At 38.1% G+C, this 18,474-nt stretch overlaps 1 protein-coding gene across 1 annotated transcript in view; it reads right to left on the bottom strand.

The window, feature by feature from the left end:
• GRHL2 (grainyhead like transcription factor 2) overlaps positions 1-18,474 on the bottom strand; it is a 759,972-nt gene that overhangs the window by 35,796 nt on the left and 705,702 nt on the right. Inside the window, exon 11 of the mRNA XM_044065661.1 lies at positions 4,400-4,539. Coding sequence (XP_043921596.1) covers positions 4,400-4,539 — 140 coding nt within the window. The remainder of the gene's footprint in view (positions 1-4,399; positions 4,540-18,474) is intronic.

Genomic DNA, 18,474 nt, shown 5'->3' with positions numbered 1-18,474 from the left:
GCATACCTACCTACACACATGACACTGTAAGTCAAACCCACTAAAGTGGGTGGGCTATGCCCCACACATCCCTCAACGTGGGGCAATGCAACCTCACACCCCCCTACTTATATATACCAAGTCCAAGATTGCACTACAGTGGTGAAAAGGAGAAATTTCTGTATGTTGGCCAAGTGACTTCCTTCCCTGGGAAAAATGTTCGCTGATGTGAACATTCGATCAATGGCCATTCAATGATGTCAATTTGATGAATAGCTGTTCAAGGTAAGTAAACTTAGATGAAGTGATGTAGACCCATTTAACTGGAACTTAGTATAATACAATGTAAGCAAATGGAGCTTTTCTTCCCGAGCTCTGCTGAAAATAGGTATTACCCAGTTGAACTTTCCCAGTAAAGAAAGATAAATAAATAAATGAATAAATAAATAAATAAATTACACCCAGTGCTGTAATGCATAACTTAACACATGATGTCATAACTGTCTGAGTCTTTCCCAACTTTAAATAGATATGGAATTTATGGGGGAGTTTCAGTCAGACATATTACAAGAGACATATAGCACCATCAGGGAAAAGGGTGCAGAACTGAAGGACACAAAACTGACAGGATATCGCTCTGAGTGAAAGGGTTAGATAAATAAGATTCTGAATCTAGTAAAAAGACACTAGTAGTTACAATAATAAAAGAAATTAGTGTGACAATTGGCAGGGAAAGACCTATAGTTAAGACTATACTAGGGGACTTGGGTGCAGAAACTGAGCAAGAATCATGAGAAGGGGAGAACCTGAAGATTGTTTTTGCTTCTCTGTGATACAAAAGAACAGAGAGTCAGTCAGACACAGAAGCAGGACTCTAACAGAACATAATATTATAAAATTAAGGTTGGTGGATACTGGAGAGGAAGGAGGGTACCATGCTTCTGCCCCACCCTCCTGTAAGTCATCCCAGTATTTTTGCTGGTGTCAGATTACATCAAACATGCAATAAAATAGCAATCCTGTGCCATGTGCAGACTGTGCTAAAGAGGTACATTAGTGGTACATTAATGAATCACTTTGGCACATCACACTCATGTGTGGTATGTCAGAGAAGTATTGTATGAGACTAGTAGTGTTTTTGCAAGGGGTAAGAGTGGTTACTGGCCCTGGACAAGAAACTTTACTTTTTCAATACAGAAGCTTGAAAGGAGGTGTCCTTTGAAAATGAACAGTTACATTAAATGAATGGGAAGTGGGACAGGGTGTCAGCAATCAATAACAGATGCACAGCTGGTGTACAGGAACACTAAAGCAATTTATGTGGTAGAGTGGACTACTCAGGGTCTATTTTGCAGTGGGGACTGAAGGAAAGCTTATCAGTAGAGTACACTACTCATTTCTCCACCAAGGCATCAAGTATTAATGTATGCATTCCATAGGCAGTTCATGTTATATAATAAAGTCTATACAGATAAAAAGATCACTGAATGTCCAGATCTAAGTCTGTGCTGTGCCATAAGTTTAGATGTCATGACTGCTAACTGTAAACATTTGTCTTTTATTTCTTAACAAACACCTAAAAAATACATTTAAAATGAAAGATAAAAAGCATGTAAGTTGTTTTGCATTAACTTATGTGTCTTACTTGTAAACTGTGATTTTTCATTTACATACTACTTAATTGTTTCGCAAAAAAAGAAAAAAAGCAATTTGCATATCTAACAGGTAAATATTATCTAATGTTATTTGCAATTTATTTAAAAGTAACTAAAAGTGACAGCAATAATAATATAATAATAATTAGGGACTACTGCTAGAACAAAATATGACAAATACTCAGCACGATAATATCTACAAATGAGTGCTGCTCTTACCTATAATACTTAACTTCTTTTAATTGGCAAAGGAAAGAAATACGTTTGTATTTTTTAAACAATTTAGAGCAAAACAAATGAAAAAAATGTTAGCAGGCAAATACAGATAGCAAAAGTTGTGTAGCACAAAAATATTTTCAAAATTAGCAGAATTTCATTCACATATACAACTCTGATGACTGTATTTTGTAAATGTTTTAAATTTGTGATTTTTCATTCCATACTTTTCTTACTATATAAATGAATAAATGAAACACACATTGACTGACCAATTAAGTAGCTAATTTATTAAATTCACCTCCTGTAATCACTAAGATGATTTTTGAGTTTCCACTGCATGGTCAAGAAATTGTAACTTGATCATACCCTGGGAATTACAAAAATGTAGGTGTGATTGTGGGAAAATATATAGTAAATTTGAAATTGCTGTATCTTGGAGTATTCCCACTTCTCTATGGCCAAGTAGTCTAAAAGTTAATATACCTAAGTAGCAGCGGGGTGCAGTGCTTCACATGGGGGAGCAGGAGGGCTTGCACCCTGCAAAACACTAAGGCACAAAATTTCCAAATGTTGTGCTAGTAAAACTTTTTTAAATAAAGCATATGTTAAAGTATGAACAATATCAAACTAAGAATAAAAAACAATTGCATTATGTATGATGACAGAACCAGCAGAGCCTGAATTTATTAGTACACAAAGGTTGCTTTAATCTCACCTTATTATTATAAAGAGATTTCTTTAGGGCAAATTAACATTGTTTTGATAGGATTTAAATAATCAGCCTTAAGAAACATGAAAACTAACAGAATAATCAATTAAACCAAAAGAATAAATGTAAGTTGCCAATAAAATAAAAAATGGCTGCAAAATGTATATCGTAGATTTCAGTTTTAAGAAGCATTGTATATTTATGTTTTCTTTTATATCTTGGTGGTAACAAGAATTCAAATTCAACTATCAAATTAATTCTTTGTTTTCTAATACCAATGATTACTCAAAGCCATCAGCTCTAAGACTTTGCTAAAATACTGTCTACCACCTAAATACAAACTTTTTAAATGAAGCATATGTTAAAGTATGATCAAATAAAGCAGTTTTGTAATTATTCACCCTAATAGCATACACGTGTTCATAAATATGTGAATTTTGTTTGCTAGCGTTTTTTCCAGTATAAAACACTTGTCCAACAGACTGCAATATGCACTGCACACTGACTGTAGCAGTTATAACATTTTGGCATAATTATAATTCTCACCATGTGGTCTTTCATTTACAAATCTACAGTATGAAGGGAATACACATTGAAACATACCCTTGGGTTTTCTAGATGTATATTCAAAAATCTGTTTTCTTTACAAAATATACTTAAACTTGTGTTGCCTATTAAAAATAAACTAAGTCCCCCCAATTATATACAATTTTTCATTTCCCATCAATATTTTCAACTACAATGATAGACTTTGTAGACCTACTGTACTAAAGAAAACACAAGCATAAAATGTGTTTTAAAATTAAAATGTACTTGTTAAATGTTATAACTAATTTAATATAAATTTTATATATATATATATATATATATATATATATATATATATATATATATATATATATAACATTTGTAAACAATTTGAGAATGAAATTTTGCATGTTTTAACTTGCTTTTATTCTTTTGGTGTAATTGGTTAATCTGTTAGTCGCATGTTTTAAGAAGATGATTATATAAATCCCATCAAATTTATATTAATTTATTTTGAAGAAGTCTCTTTCTAATGACATAGTAAGAAAAAATGTGATCAACCATTGCGTATTATTAAACATTTTTTTTAATTTCTATTTCATAGTTTAATGACCTAGAAAAAAGTGTTTTAAATATGCAGGAGTGACTTTCACTGCACTCAAGTGTTGCACTTAAATAATATTAATTTTCAAACTAGCATAAATGAGTCTCAAACTTTCCACAGATAGCCAATGACTTTATACTTATGGGTCTAAAAAAACAGAGGGCACGGGAAACTTTTTAAGGTTAATGGCTTAGCTATAACTTGTTTAAATTGTAAATTGTTTTTGGCTTCTCATAATTCATCTGTGGCTTCCCCACTCTTAAAGTTTCTTGAGATTACAGTCAAATTGGAAAAAAAATATTTTATTAGATTAGCTGTTGTATATAATGTAACACACACACACACACACACACACACACACACACACACACACACACACACACACACACACACACTCACTCACTCTTGCAACACTCAATAGGTGATATATTAGGAACTGAAAGGGGTGAACATGATGATACTATAGCGAACTGTAGCAAACCTAGTCAGAAATATCATGCTTGGTACAACCTATAAGAAAACAATTTTTATCAAAACAAAACATTAGGTACTTATGACCATTCCTGATACTAAATCAGTAGCACACAGTATTACTATTTCAATCCATACCTGAAAAAAAAAGAATTATTTATCGAATACAGATAGGTGGTCATATACCTGTGTACAATTTACTCTTATTAACATTGACTAATGTATTTAGCTTACCTGCCCAGTTCTTTGCAGGTTTCCAAAATGGACATCTGGGATGAAGAGCACTGGCTGTGAATCTAGGTCCAACATGGTTTTGAAGTACGTTAAGTCACTTTTCTTCAGTGCAACAGGAGATGCCAACTTTAAATCTGTTGCTGTTTGTCAGAGATGAAAAAGTTAAGAAGCATATTATGTTTAAAAGGCCTAATTGCAACAGTACTGAACAATTCTACCCAAATTACATTTTTTTCCATATTACAACATACCTTTTATTCCTTTTAGTCTGAACTATTGTACCACATATAAAGATAACATGATTTTAATAGCTGTTCCTGTGTTCCTGCTCATACCTTATTATACAGTCTCTCTGCATACCACAGTGGTGTGCTGTGAAATCTTACATTAATTCCTTTTGGTATTTGTCATGGCATCTCCCACAGTATAGGGGCAATCACTGTGTTTGGCTCAGACACTCAAACAATCAGAATGTGTGTGTGTATGTGATTCTTGTGTGTGTGTGTGTGTGTGTGTGTGTGTGTGTGTGTGTGTGTGTGTGTGTGTGTGTGTGTGTGTGTGCATGTGTGTGTGTTGTGTGTGTGTGCCCATGAGTGCACATGTATGTGTATGTAATGGGTGATAGCTATATCTAAGGATTTATCCTCTTAGGACAACAAACTAAACTTAGCACTTTTTCCACTTATAGAAATAAGTAATTAACAGCCTATTTAGGAACTTGAAATTAGGTAAAGACATCCTGGAAGCACTGTCAAGTAATTTTTTGTTATAAAGATATGTATATAGGGCTAGGCATAGGCCCATCGGTTTGCAGGTAAGTACTAGGCTATCATTCTGCAGACCATTACAGGCCTATCCAAGATAATGCTATTTAAATGTACCTTTCAACCTCATGCAGGACCAAACAAGACAGACCAGGGGAGAATTTTGGGCTGTTCATTCAATTATCTAGGTTTACAACTGCGGTAGTGGTGCTGCGGTAGCGTTGTCGCCTCACAGTTAGATGTTGCCCATTCGATTCTCAGTTAGAGCGTCTTCTGTGTGGCGACATGCGTGATTGGGCGTTTCTTCATTGAAGGTTGTGCATTAGGCCCGGCAAGCCAGTACGTAAAAATCTACTGCCAATCATTAGCGGACCGGAGTTCCACTGTGGCGATCCCTAACTGGGAAAAGCCGAAAGACACAAACAAACAAACCTTGAAGGTGTCAAAGGTGTTACTCTAGCTGACACGTAGTGGAAGTTTGTTTCAGAGGTGAACGATACACTGAGATACAAATCTATCACATCAATGCATCCACTTGATTACTTCCCTAGTACTGCTTGCTTCTATACCTCTGCTAGTCACAAATTCTGAGTAAAATGCTGAATGATAGGCCATTTGATACCTCATCTAGAGACTACATTATAGTTACCTGAAGCTATAAGATTTATCAAAACTCAGTGAAAACATTAATTCAGAATATTGCTGTTGTAAACCACCAGAGAGATGAAAAAAGCAAGTTTGGTCTCTTTACTATGGCATGTAATGCAGACAGATAAGCCTAGATGTCATGCAGTAAAATAACTTTAATATGGCAATCTCATCAGACCATATTGTGGAATAACAAATTACAAAATAACAATAACCACTTACTGTGATGCAGAGGTATTAATTAGTAATGTAGGCACAAGTACTGCACAGAAGAGTGGGTTTATAACAACTAGTTAAGGATATTGTTTAATTTATATTATACCTGTCTGCCTTCTAGTGTGCAATTTCCATCCTCCGGAACATACCATCTGTAGCAATTATAAAGATTTTGCTGAAGGAATATACAGGATGTACCGAATAAGAATAAAGCACTGCCTTATACCCCTGTGGTTTTACCATACAGAATGGATATAAGTAAGTTTAAAAACATTATTCACCAGAACTGGCACATGTTGCTAGTGGATGACAACCACATTTTGTATTTAAGAATAAGAAAAATGTAAAACAACAGCTATGCTTATCCAAGGATAAATAGGATGGGAGAGAATGTAGTGAAAGGTACGCATAAGTGTGGAAACTGTGCATAGATGAGTCTAGATTTTTTAAACACCCAGGGACAGGGCATCTCTGGGGAACTTAGAAACTCAGCAGATTGTAACACCAGTAATGTGGTATATATAGCCCAATGTAAAATATGTTTTCACTTCTATGTAGGTAAGACCAATCGCCACCTTAGGGAATGGATTAGGGACTACCTGTACTGCACTAGGAAGGGGCAGGAGTATAGTGCCTTGGCTAAGCGTACCTTGGCCAAGGGGGAAGAACATGTATTTTTATTTCAGGTTTTACATGTCCAGAATGCAAACATCAGGATGGGAGACATTGTAAATACAACGGAAAATGCAGAAGTACAATGGATCTTGAGGCTAGGAGCACACAGAGGATTGGGTCTAAATGACAGTGTTCCTCTGAAACCACCTAAAATCCAGATTATAAACATTGGTTATAACATAGTATAGAATAAAATTTACATATATATATATATATATATATATATATATATATATATATATATATATATACACATACACACACACACACACACACAATCATTCATGTATTATTAATGTATTTTTTATATATATTTTTTTATATATATTGTATTAGTGTTGTTTAAATGTTATATTCAAGTGTTATATGTAATCATGGTAATTAATTTGTCAGTAATAGGATTGGCTAATTTGAATCTGAGTCAAGTATTTAAGTGTTGTTAGTCAGTGAATGGATTGTCTGATGAAGCAATAGTTACCATTGCGAAAGTGCTCATCTTTGTTTAAGTTAGAAGATTTTATTTTACTGTGGTTCTGCCATTTATTCCAGCTATCTTCCACATTGGGCTTTTGTGTTTAACACTATTTTACTTCTGGGTCTACTAGAATCTACTGGGATATTCTTGTTTGCTGTCATAAAATTTATGATGTTCATTGTTGCCAAGGACAACCACTATATCACCTTACCTGTCAGCAGGCAATCAGGTAAAACAGAAACCTTTGCTATCTATCAACAGATACATACATACTTACATACATACATATGACTATTTCAAGCATGGGCATTAATGCCCTTCTAGCCTGGCAATACATCAAAACATTTGTTCACATAATAAGTGTCCAGGTTGTTTTTTAGAAAATATCTAAACTAGTACTTGCTTTAATGTAATGTTTTAGTCTGTTCCATGCATCAGCTGTTCTCTCAGAGAACCAGTTAGTGCACTTCTCATTCCTATGGAATCTACTACACAGATTCTCTACTAGTTTTGAAAACCCCAAACATTCCCAGAAGTAGCTGTTTCTAAATGCCCTATATACCTGAATAAGATCTCCTCTTAAATATCTATATGAGAGTGTACAAGTTCAGATATTTTAGTCTTTAATAATACCTTAAATTTCACATCCATGGATGCCCTAGAAATATATCTACTCTACTCTTTCCAGTTTACTCATGCTTGTTTTCTTATAAAGTTTCCGTATTGTATTCCATACTGAAGTTTGGGTCTAATGTAATTAACAGGAAAACGAAAAACAGATTTCCTAAGCCAGGAAACACACCATAAGCTCCACACAGCAGGAAAGTGCACTTGTAGGATTTTGTAAAATCTTTTATTCATAGAACACCATCATATAAAATCAAACGAACCAGGTTAAGCACTTTCTTCCCCTGTACAACACGTATTTTTCCATAACATGAAAATAGACTTAAGAGTCTATATGACTCTAGGTTTGTCCTTCTCCCCTTTCCTTTAAAGACAGGTTTAATAAGCACGGCTCCAGTCTTGAGGAACCTGTCCATATTTATATGCCATAGTAAATAATACCTATAATGGTAAGTTCTTGCTGAAGTCTTCTCAGGTCTCTATTACTAATTCCATATTCTTCCTCTGCTTTGTTTGGTCCAGTTGCATAGTTCTTGTTCAATATAATTTCAGTATCTGAGGTTATGTGGATGTCAGTTATCTTCCTCTTTTGTTTGCACCAAACTGTTTTCTGTAAGATTTTGTAAATATATCTATAATCTGTTATGTCAGAGAATACATTTTAGAATCTACAGGCAGTTTATCAGTTTGTATGTCTTTATTCCTTCCACATCTTATGTTTCTATAAAATACATAAACTCATGTTTTTACTTGTGGTCTTTTGATTCACACACCTGTCTGAAAGATAATGAGATCATCAGATCTACTGGATATTTCTACAGCATTAGTCATTCAGTCACTTGTTAAGCCCCTTCTGTCCTATTTTCTTTCAGCTGTTGCCAAAGGAATTGTTGAATCTCCAGCCAGTGATCTGAAGATTTAACTGTTTTGCATATTTGCTCACTAAATCACCCTGATGTGTACTCGTGTTCTCTATGCTCCACCTGATCTGGCTAATCCCTTGATGACTCAAACCATAATTCAAAATTACAGCACTCTAACCATACCAAATCTTCCTAAGGTTAATCTATCTATTCACCTGTGTTTTTCTTCAGAGTACCACAAATCATCTAGGACCAAGAGTCCAGTACATGTTATGGATCCTCATACTGCTCTGTCCCACTACTCTGTTATAATACTCATCCCCTCCTCCCCCACGCTCTGTTCTCTCATTCTTACATGGCTTCCACTGTAACTTGGTAATGATCAGCCATTTTTCATTTTTTAAGCCAGTACTGAAGCAGGACTACGACATCCAAAACAAGTTAACAAGATACATTGTACCATAATAGCCATTCCTATCATTTGTCTTGTTCTTCAGCCATCGTGCCTTGCACTGTTTCGGGCAGGAAACCCATCCGTACAGTTGTGTCTAAAAATTAACTTTGTTTTAGTGGCAGTCCTGAATGTTCTCCTCATCTGCTGCATCACTAACCCTTCTTCACTCTACCGATGTATGATCTGTCCTGGATTATGGGTTTGCTTAGCAATTTATTGCTCTTTTTTAACCGTGTCACAAAACATAGTAATTGACTTCTTTTTGTGTTCAGATTCATTACTCTAAAATGATAAATAATTCAGAACATCAGCAATAATTACTGATGGTTTTAAAGATGACATCTTAAGTAACCATTTAAATGCTGTTGAAAAAATATACATTGAGCATGTAGTTAGTGAAGGTGAGTGAGCTGGTTGGGTGGATAACAGATCATTTTAAGACAGATTATAAATAAAAACTAGTGAATATTTAATGTATGGATTTTGCAGGGGGCAAGTTCCCCTGCAGCATCTAATGTTCCCAGACTTACATATACCAAACCCAAGACTGCAATACCTTGGAGAAAAGGGACAATTCTGAGAACTGTCAACCTCAGCCTTAGTTTATGTAAGTCTGGATTTTCAATCATTATCATTCAGTCTCCATGTTCAGGGTACACATTTCAAATGCTTAGTGTTCTACCCTAGTCAGTGAATAAGATAAAATAAAATAATAACAGATCACAATAACATTCTGTTCTGGTAGTTTAGCTTAGAGGGTTAAGGCTATGAGCTACTAACAAATTTCATCCTGTACTCTTAGAACTGATTTTTTTAAAAATTATACTTGCAGACTATGTAATACTGAACATATCAGCTAAGCTTACAGTGGTCCTAGTTTACTGCTGGAAAGAGGCACTTGTGTTCCATTCCGGGTTTACCTGGTTCACCAAAAGATATATAAATAAATAAATAAATACCAAAAAAAATATGTGTATGGCAGATTCCCTTAACATGAGTTGAAAACTGACTAGTATGGTTTATCACTGCATGCAAAGTAACAGATTGCAAACATTTGTTTCAATTAGACAGAAAGCCCCAAATGAAAGTGGCCCATGTCCGTGCATGGCACACTTTGCTAAAGACAGGTTTAAGATCCAGAGGTGAATATACATTAAATCTCCTCTTGTTTCCCTGAAAAGGGCGCTACTATGATAGAACTTAAGTAAACTACTTTTCAAGTTAGATGTTAAAACACCATGATCTAGAAGCCCTTTCCGCTGATATAAAAATGGTCCAGAAAGGTAAGACCTACATTAACAGTATAAAGCTGAACCATATTCTTGACAAAAAAAAAGAAACTAAGCTGGTGAAAGTACATCACAAAAATCATGTTTTGTTAAAGGCTAAAGATGTTGTGAACATTTTTTGCCTGTTGCTTCCTTCTTAGTAACATTGTTGAAGTTAGTTGTGATTCAAAAGCATGCAGATCTTTCTACATTTCTAGCACTTACTCTTTTTAGCTTTTCTTAATTAAAAGTCACTTTGGTTGCTTACTGGGTATAATTTGTTTTATAGAAAGCACAAAAATGACTACTCCTTAAAGTACAGTTTTGTACCTACCATAAATGTAGATGTTCGAGTGCTAATACAGCTGCAGTCATAACAGATGGGTTATCCTGCCGTCAGGCGGGTCCTCGGTCGGCCGAATTCCAAAGTCTAGGTCCGGCGTCGGTTGTCGTCGCTTCTTCCCTGACGTCAGTGCGGCAGGGGTATAAAAGAGCCAACCGACGCCATCTTCTTCAGTTTTTCTTGCCCCAGATGTCAGGTGCCCCCAGAAGGAAGGCAAAACATAAACTTATGTAATCATGCAATATAGAATAATCAAAAAATAGTAGTTTGCAAGCAAATACACCATAAATGAATACCCCAAATAGGTTGTATGAGAAGGTGTTTGTCATATGGCCTGTCCTAAGAGGGGATGGAGGGAGGGAAACCTGGACTGCAGCTGTATGAGCACTCGAACATCTACATTTATGGTAGGTACAAAACTGTACTATGTTCATCGTGCATACAGCTGCAGTCATAACAGATGGGTAGAATCCCAAAGCTAAGTAGGGGTGGCAGGCACTAAGTGGAACTAGGAGGAGCAAGGATGCCCTGCAAGACAGCTGTGGCAAATCCCGCTCTAGATTTAGAGTAAAGTGGAAGGTGATAGTGTTTGGAGAAAGTGTGCACTGAACTCCAAGTGGCTGCTTCCAAAATGTCCTTGGTAGGAACCCCCCTGAGGAAAGCTGCAGAGGTAGCTGTGGCCCTTGTGGAGTGGGATCTGATGCTTGAAGGCACAGCTTTTCCATGAAATGAGTAACAAAAGCGTATGCAGTGGGCTATCCATTTTGAGATTGTCTGCTTGGAGATAGCCTTTCCTTGAGCACCTGTGGCATAGGACACCAAGAGTTGCTCGGATTTCCTGAATGGCTTTGTCCTGTCCAAATAATAACGAAGTTGTCTGTGAATGTCCAAGGAATACAGTAGTCTTTCCCCTTTGTTTTGTGGGTTAGGGTAAAAGGTAGGTAAGTGAATAGTCTGATTCAAGGCTACACTGGATACTACCTTTGGCATAAAGGTAGGGTTGGTTCGTAAGGAAACTCTGTCCTGATTGAAAATGATGAAAGGTTGCACAGCCATGAGGGCCTGTAGTTCCAAAACCCTGCGTGCTTAGGTGATAGTCAGAAGGAAGGCTGTTTTCCATGACAAGTATTGTAGTTCAGTTGAAGCAGCTGGCTCAAATGGAGGAAGGGTCAGATTTTCCAATATGAAGTTGAGGTCCCAAGCAGGAACTGGTGGTTTCCTTGGGGGTTTTATATTCTTAGCCCCTCTGAGGAACTGTCTTAAGAGAGGATGAAAGAATAAAGGAGGATCTGTGTTGTATTGTGCAGAAATGGCTGAAGCATGGATTTTGATGGAGGAGAAGGAAAGTCCACTGTTTAACATCTCAGCTAGATACTGTAAAATTTGAGGTAAATTTATTACCCAAGGATTCTGGCCCTTTTTCTGATTCCAGGCACAAAACCGTTTCCATTTGGTGGAGTAGGCTTTTCTAGTAGAAGGTCTTCTGGCCTCCAAGATGACATCCTGCACCTCCTTGGAGAGGAGGGTCTGTTGGGAAATCAAGGGATTCTCCATGCAGCTAGATTTAGGGTTTTGAGCTGGCTGTGAAGAGTTTTGAAGTTGTGCTGGGACAACAGAAGAGGCACTAGAGGTAGGATCCATCCTGGGGAATGCGTCAGGCTCTTCAGGAGTGGATACCAGTGTTGTCTTGGCCAGTCTGGAGCAAGGATAATCATTTTTGGACTCTCTGCTCTGGCTTTTAATAGAACTTTGGGCAGCAGAGGGAGAGGCAGAAAGGCATAGACTGTCAATGTTATCCAATTGAAAGAAAGTGCGTCCACTTTCCAGGCCTGTGGATGATAGGTTCTTGAGCAAACTTTTTTCAATTGGTAATTTCTGTGGGTAGCAAAGAGATCTATGTCTGGCTGTCCCCATGCCTGAATTATCATTGCGAAAACTTGAGGGTGCAACTTCCATTCATGTGGATCTGTCATATTTCTGCTTAGGCTGTCTGCCAGTGTGTTGTCCTTCCCTGGCAGGAATTGTGCCTGAAGTTGGATTTGCAGTTCCAGAGCTGTGTTCCAAAGGGTCATGGCTAGTCTGCACAGGGGGTATGAATGAGTTCCCCCCTGTTTGTTTATGTACCACATCACTGTGGTGTTGTCTGTCCTTATCAATAGCTGGCCTGGATGCAGTAGGTCTTTGAAGGCCATAATAGCATTTTGCACTGCTAGCATTTCCTTTTGGTTGATGTGTAGGTGCTTCTCTTTTTGGGACCATTTTCCCTGAATGCACTGATCTGTCATGTGTGCCCCCCAGGCGTAGTCCGAGGCATCTGTTGTGATGATTTGAGTTGCTTGAGGTATGCAGAAAGGGAGACCTATGTTTCTTCGGCATGCTTGAGCCCACCATAGAAATTCCTTTTGAAGACATGGAATGAGTGGTATAATTGTTTCCAAACTGTGGCTGTGTTGAGACCATATGTTTTTTAGGTACCATTGAAGTTTCCTCATATGCAGCTTTGCACATGGGATCAGCAGGATGCAAGATGCCATGAATCCCAGAGCCTGCAGGACTTTCCTTGCAGTCAGCCTGGTGAAGTTTGCTATTTTGCTGAAGTATTGAGATAGTTGCCCTTGTTTGTCTGGCGTGAGGTAGGCCATCTGGGTGTTTGTATTCAAGCTGGCATCCAGGAAAATTATTGTTTGAGAGGGTATTAGTTTTGATTTCTTTTTGTTGACTGTGTATCCCAGAAAGTTCAACAGTTTTATTATAAACGCCAGGTGTTTCAAAAGTATTTCCTTGCTGTCCGCTTGGATCAGGCAGTCATCCAGATATGGGTATATTTGTATTCCTTGTAGTCTGCAGAAGGCAATTACTGATGCCAGGCATTTCATAAACACTCTTGGCGCAGTAGATAAGCCAAAGGGCAATGCAGAGAATTGATAATGGGTTGAACCTGCAAGAAATCTGAGGTATCTTCTGCAATCTTGTCTGATAGGGACATGCAGGTATGCCTCCTTGAGGTCCAATGTTACCAGCCAAGACTCCTTGCCCAGCATGGGAAGAAGCTGCTGTAATGTGAGCATCTTGAATTTTGGTACCTGCAAATATGTGTTTAGGATGGATAGGTCTAAAATAGGTCTCCAATCTTTGTCTTTCCTTGGTACCAGGAATAGTCTGGAATAAAATCCTTGACCTTGTTCTTTTGCAGGTACCTCTTGAATAGCTTTCATGTCCATGAGAGCTGAAATTTGTTTTTGTGCTTCTGCCCTTTGATTTTGTGGCAGGTTTGGTATGCCTCTCATTTTTGGAAGGGTGTGAAAGTGGAATCTGTAGCCTCTGCCTATAATGTCCAGAATCCATTTGTCTTTTGTGACAACATGCCAATTTTTTGAGAATAATGCCAGTTTTCCGCCTAAAGGTGCTGCCATTAAAGCTTTGCTTGGCAGGTAAAGGGGAAAGTCATTGCGTCTGCTTTCTGAATGACTGTGATCTATCTTCTCCACCTCTTGGGGTTGGTGCTTGCCATTGTCTGGCTCTGAATGATCCTTGAGATTGCCCTCTACCCCTCGGGTGCCTGTATCTGCCTCTTTGAGGTCTGTCCGTGGCTGGAAAGGACCAATTTTTTGAAGGCCAGTTTCTTCTGAAACGTGGAGGTTGTACCTGCAGGAAATCTTTCACTGTTTGCATTGATCTCGCCTTTTCCTCCATTTTCTTTAGTACCTCCTCAGCTTTAACACCAAACAATACATCTTTTTGAAGAGGTGCATCTAGTAATTTAGCTTTGACATGATCTGGTAAAGCTTGCTCTTTGAGCCAAGCATGTCTACTTATGACAGACCCTGTAACAGCAGCTCTACATGAGGCCTCTAAAGCATCAAAACCACACTGCAAGGTATGTTTACCCACTTGCTCTGCACTATGCAACAAATCCTGCAACTCTTTTAAATCTGGTTGTTCTGGTTGTGTCATTTTGCTTTTCAACTGAGATAACAAAAACTGTTGATACTTTAACATATGGAACTGACAGTTTAATGCCCTCATGGTTAAAGTGGCCGAGGTATACACCTTTTTCCCCCACATTTCTAAAGCTCTGGAATCTCTCTCTGAAGGTAATGGGTTTTTAGCAGTAGAGGCCTTAATTCCCTTGGGACCCTGTGAAATAGTTTCTGGGTCAGCAGTATGGCTTTTGTATAGGAACTGGTGTGAATCAGGAACCCGGTAATACCTGTCTGGTTTAACAGGAGCTGGAGGTAAAGAATCTGGGTTGAGGCTGGCTTCTGTGTACACATCATCTAATATATCTAAGACAGGAGGGATAGCCAGAGGCCTTTGCTGGGGGAGCAGGAGAAAATCCCTGAGCCTTTTCTTGGAATCTGAGTAATCTTGGCCTTCCCACTGAAAGTGTTCCCTCAAAGTATGTAGGGTTTCCCCAAAAGAGTAGTCCTCAGGGGGGTGACCGAGGGAATAGACTCTTCTGCATCAGAGTCTTTGAAAGGAGAATATGTATATTCCTGGTCCTCAGAATGTTCAGAGGTAATAGAGGCTTGATCTGAGGAAGGGTAGTCTTCCTCTAATCTGGGCCTTTTGTCTGAGGGAGGTTGGGAACCCCTGATAAGAGTAATCAAATCCTCAGCCATTTTGAGCATCTGTTTTTTAGGCATGGGGCCTTGGGAGGGGGTCTGAGGTCCTTGTTTTTTAGTTTTCATGGCTGCTTTAGATTTTGTGAAAGCCTTAATAGAGAAGGAGGAAGGCCTGAAGACACCTTGAGAAGTGGCAGGCCTGTCTAAACTCTGAATTTACCCGCCAAGAGTGGCGCCACTATCTGTAGTCGGAATAGGGGCCGAGGAGCCTGCGACCTCGGCACAGAAGACACCGGTAATGAAGTGTCATCGGTACTCAGGGGCTGCGTAGGCGCCTCACTGAGAACTGGAGAACTGGTAGTCGGCCTTAGCGTGGTGTCAGTAGAAGTCATGGACCTCGTATGTTGGTCCTTATCTTTGCGTCTTTTACTCAAAATAGGAGTCGGAGTATCCGACGACATAATATAATTAAATTTTTTACCAAAATAGTGATGGGCGAACTCTGCCCGATGCTTAATAGTGCGTTTGTTGAATCTAGCACAAAAACGGCAGGCCGAGACGTCGTGGTCTGGGCCTAAGCAAGGAATACAGAAAGAGTGGAAATCCTTATGCGGTATTTGCTTCCCACATGAAATGCAATTATTAACTTTGTCTGACATCGGTCTGAGGCAAGAAAAGTTTCCCCAACGGGGTACTTAGCTTTCAAGAAGACTTCGGCTGAAATATTTTCATAAATCTCAAGAGCTGGCCAACCGGCACTTGCGAACTGCTTCTGCTTCGGGCACCGTGCAGCAAGAAAGATGGAGAAGATGGTGTCGGCTGGCTCTTTTATACCCCTGCCGCACTGACGTCAGGGAAGAAGCGACAACCGACGCCGGACCTAGACTTTGGAATTCGGCCGACCGAGGACCCGCCTGATGGCAGGATAACCCATCTGTTATGACTGCAGCTGTATGCACGATGAACATCTCAGGATACAACAATGAAAATACAAACCCAAAAAATAGATGCAGCAACTAGAAGAGATAAAATGATCTATTTAACACATAAAGATGTTTCAGTACACATATCGTTCATAAATATAAAATGACATTACTTAGGAAATAGGATTTTCACAGTTATAAAACATTCACAACAGCATTCAGGGTAGAATCATAGCTTTCAACTTATTTGATCATGAATCAGGGACCAAGATAAAAATAATGAGGGGACAGAGTCCCAATGTAAGGATCTTTTTTTTTTAAAATACTGGAATGAATCAAGAATATAACTGGAGAATTTTAATTGCATGAGACATGACTAGTTAATTAATAATTTCTTTCTCTTTATATTGTGTGCTTTTTCTTCTGAATTTATCCTACCTGGAAGACAGTAGCTGAGGTAGCAAGGGAATAAAGTGTTGTGCTTTTGGATGGAGTTCTGATTTACTTACAATTTTTAAATAGTACTCTAATGTAATCTAATGTACCCCAGCAGTGTATCGGTATTGGCTTTCTTGTTTCACTGATAGTTGTCTTTTTGCCTTATACCATTCATTATGTCAGGAGAGTGTTCTTTGGATTATATTTGTATTGCTTTCTCTGTCCGTCGTGAGCATGGCAGATGGCGGTCTGATTGGTTTAGAGTTGGATTTTAATCCACAATGTAAGGAGAATAGAAGTATGAGAAAGAGAGAGACTATCTAAAGTTGTTAACATCAACATGAATCCTCTATTGGAATATGATAACTCAACATTGTCAACTGGGGACTCCCACACGGAAGTAAGTTTTTTGCATAAGATGAAAATGCGTGACTTAGAGAACAATCTGTTTCGGTTAAAAAGGATGCAACTTCAGAGATTGCATCTAGAGGCATGTTTACAGTTGAATATAGTCCCCTGGGGCCTGTGTGTTTTAAAAATGCCCACTTATGGTGAGGCATTCCCGGAGCTCTTAGCCAAGTGGCAGCGCATAAACCTAGTACCTGGTGTACGCTGTATGAGGCTGTTAACTGATTACTTTGAACCACAGAAGAAGGAGCTCACTCAGACAGTAAATAAGTTACAATTGTAATTATATAATGCTATGCTGGGGTGATTACTTTGAACCACAGAAGAAGGAGCTCACTCAGACAGTAAATAAGTTACAATTGTAATTATATAATGCTATGCTGGGGTGATTACTTTGAACCACAGAAGAAGGAGCTCACTCAGACAGTAAATAAGTTACAATTGTAATTATATAATGCTATGCTGGGGTGATTACTTTGAACCACAGAAGAAGGAGCTCACTCAGACAGTAAATAAGTTACAATTGTAATTATATAATGCTATGCTGGGGTGATTACTTTGAACCACAGAAGAAGGAGCTCACTCAGACAGTAAATACGTTACAATTGTAATTGTATCATGCTATGCTGGGCTAAGATGTTGACAGCTCACTCAAACAGTAAATACGTTACAATTGTAATTATATCATGCTATGCTGGGCTAAGATGTTGACAGCTCACTCAGACAGTAAATACGTTACAATTGTAATTATATAATGCTATGCTGGGGTAAGATGTTGACAGCTCACTCAGACAGTAAATACGTTACAATTGTAATTATATCATGCTATGCTGGGCTAAGATGTTGACAGCTCACTCAGACAGTAAATACGTTACAATTGTAATTATATCATGCTATGCTGGGCTAAGATGTTGACAGCTCACTCAGACAGTAAATATGTTACAATTGTAATTATATCATGCTATGCTGGGCTAAGATGTTGACAGCTCACTCAGACAGTAAATACGTTACAATTGTAAGTATATAACGCTATGCTGGGGTAAGATGTTGACATCAAATTGAGTGAGGCAAGAAATAAGCTTCAGGAAGCTCACAATGTAAATTCCAATAAATTTAATAAAACCAACAACGAACACTGGATACAACTGTAGAGTATGAAGCGCTTTTAGTCTGGTAAAATTTCCAGACTTCCTCAGATGATCAAATTGAGTGAGATTACTGACAATGTTTCCATATATGAAAAGAAACTTTTATTACAAAAAAAGAAGAAGCTGACCAGGGATACAAGAAATTTTAAAAATAATCATGTTTTCACCTGGCCACATACTAATGAAGTCACACAGGCACAAGGAAGTGACATGAGCCAGAATGTGGAAACCATGAATACTACTGGCTATTTAATGGACAG

This window comes from Protopterus annectens, chromosome 3.part0, assembly GCF_019279795.1.
Source record: "Protopterus annectens isolate FY-2018-M chromosome 3.part0, PAN1.0, whole genome shotgun sequence".
Lineage (NCBI taxonomy): Eukaryota > Metazoa > Chordata > Ceratodontiformes > Protopteridae > Protopterus > Protopterus annectens.
Note: the sequence above shows the minus strand (reverse complement) of the source record. Positions and strands in the feature narration are given on the sequence as shown.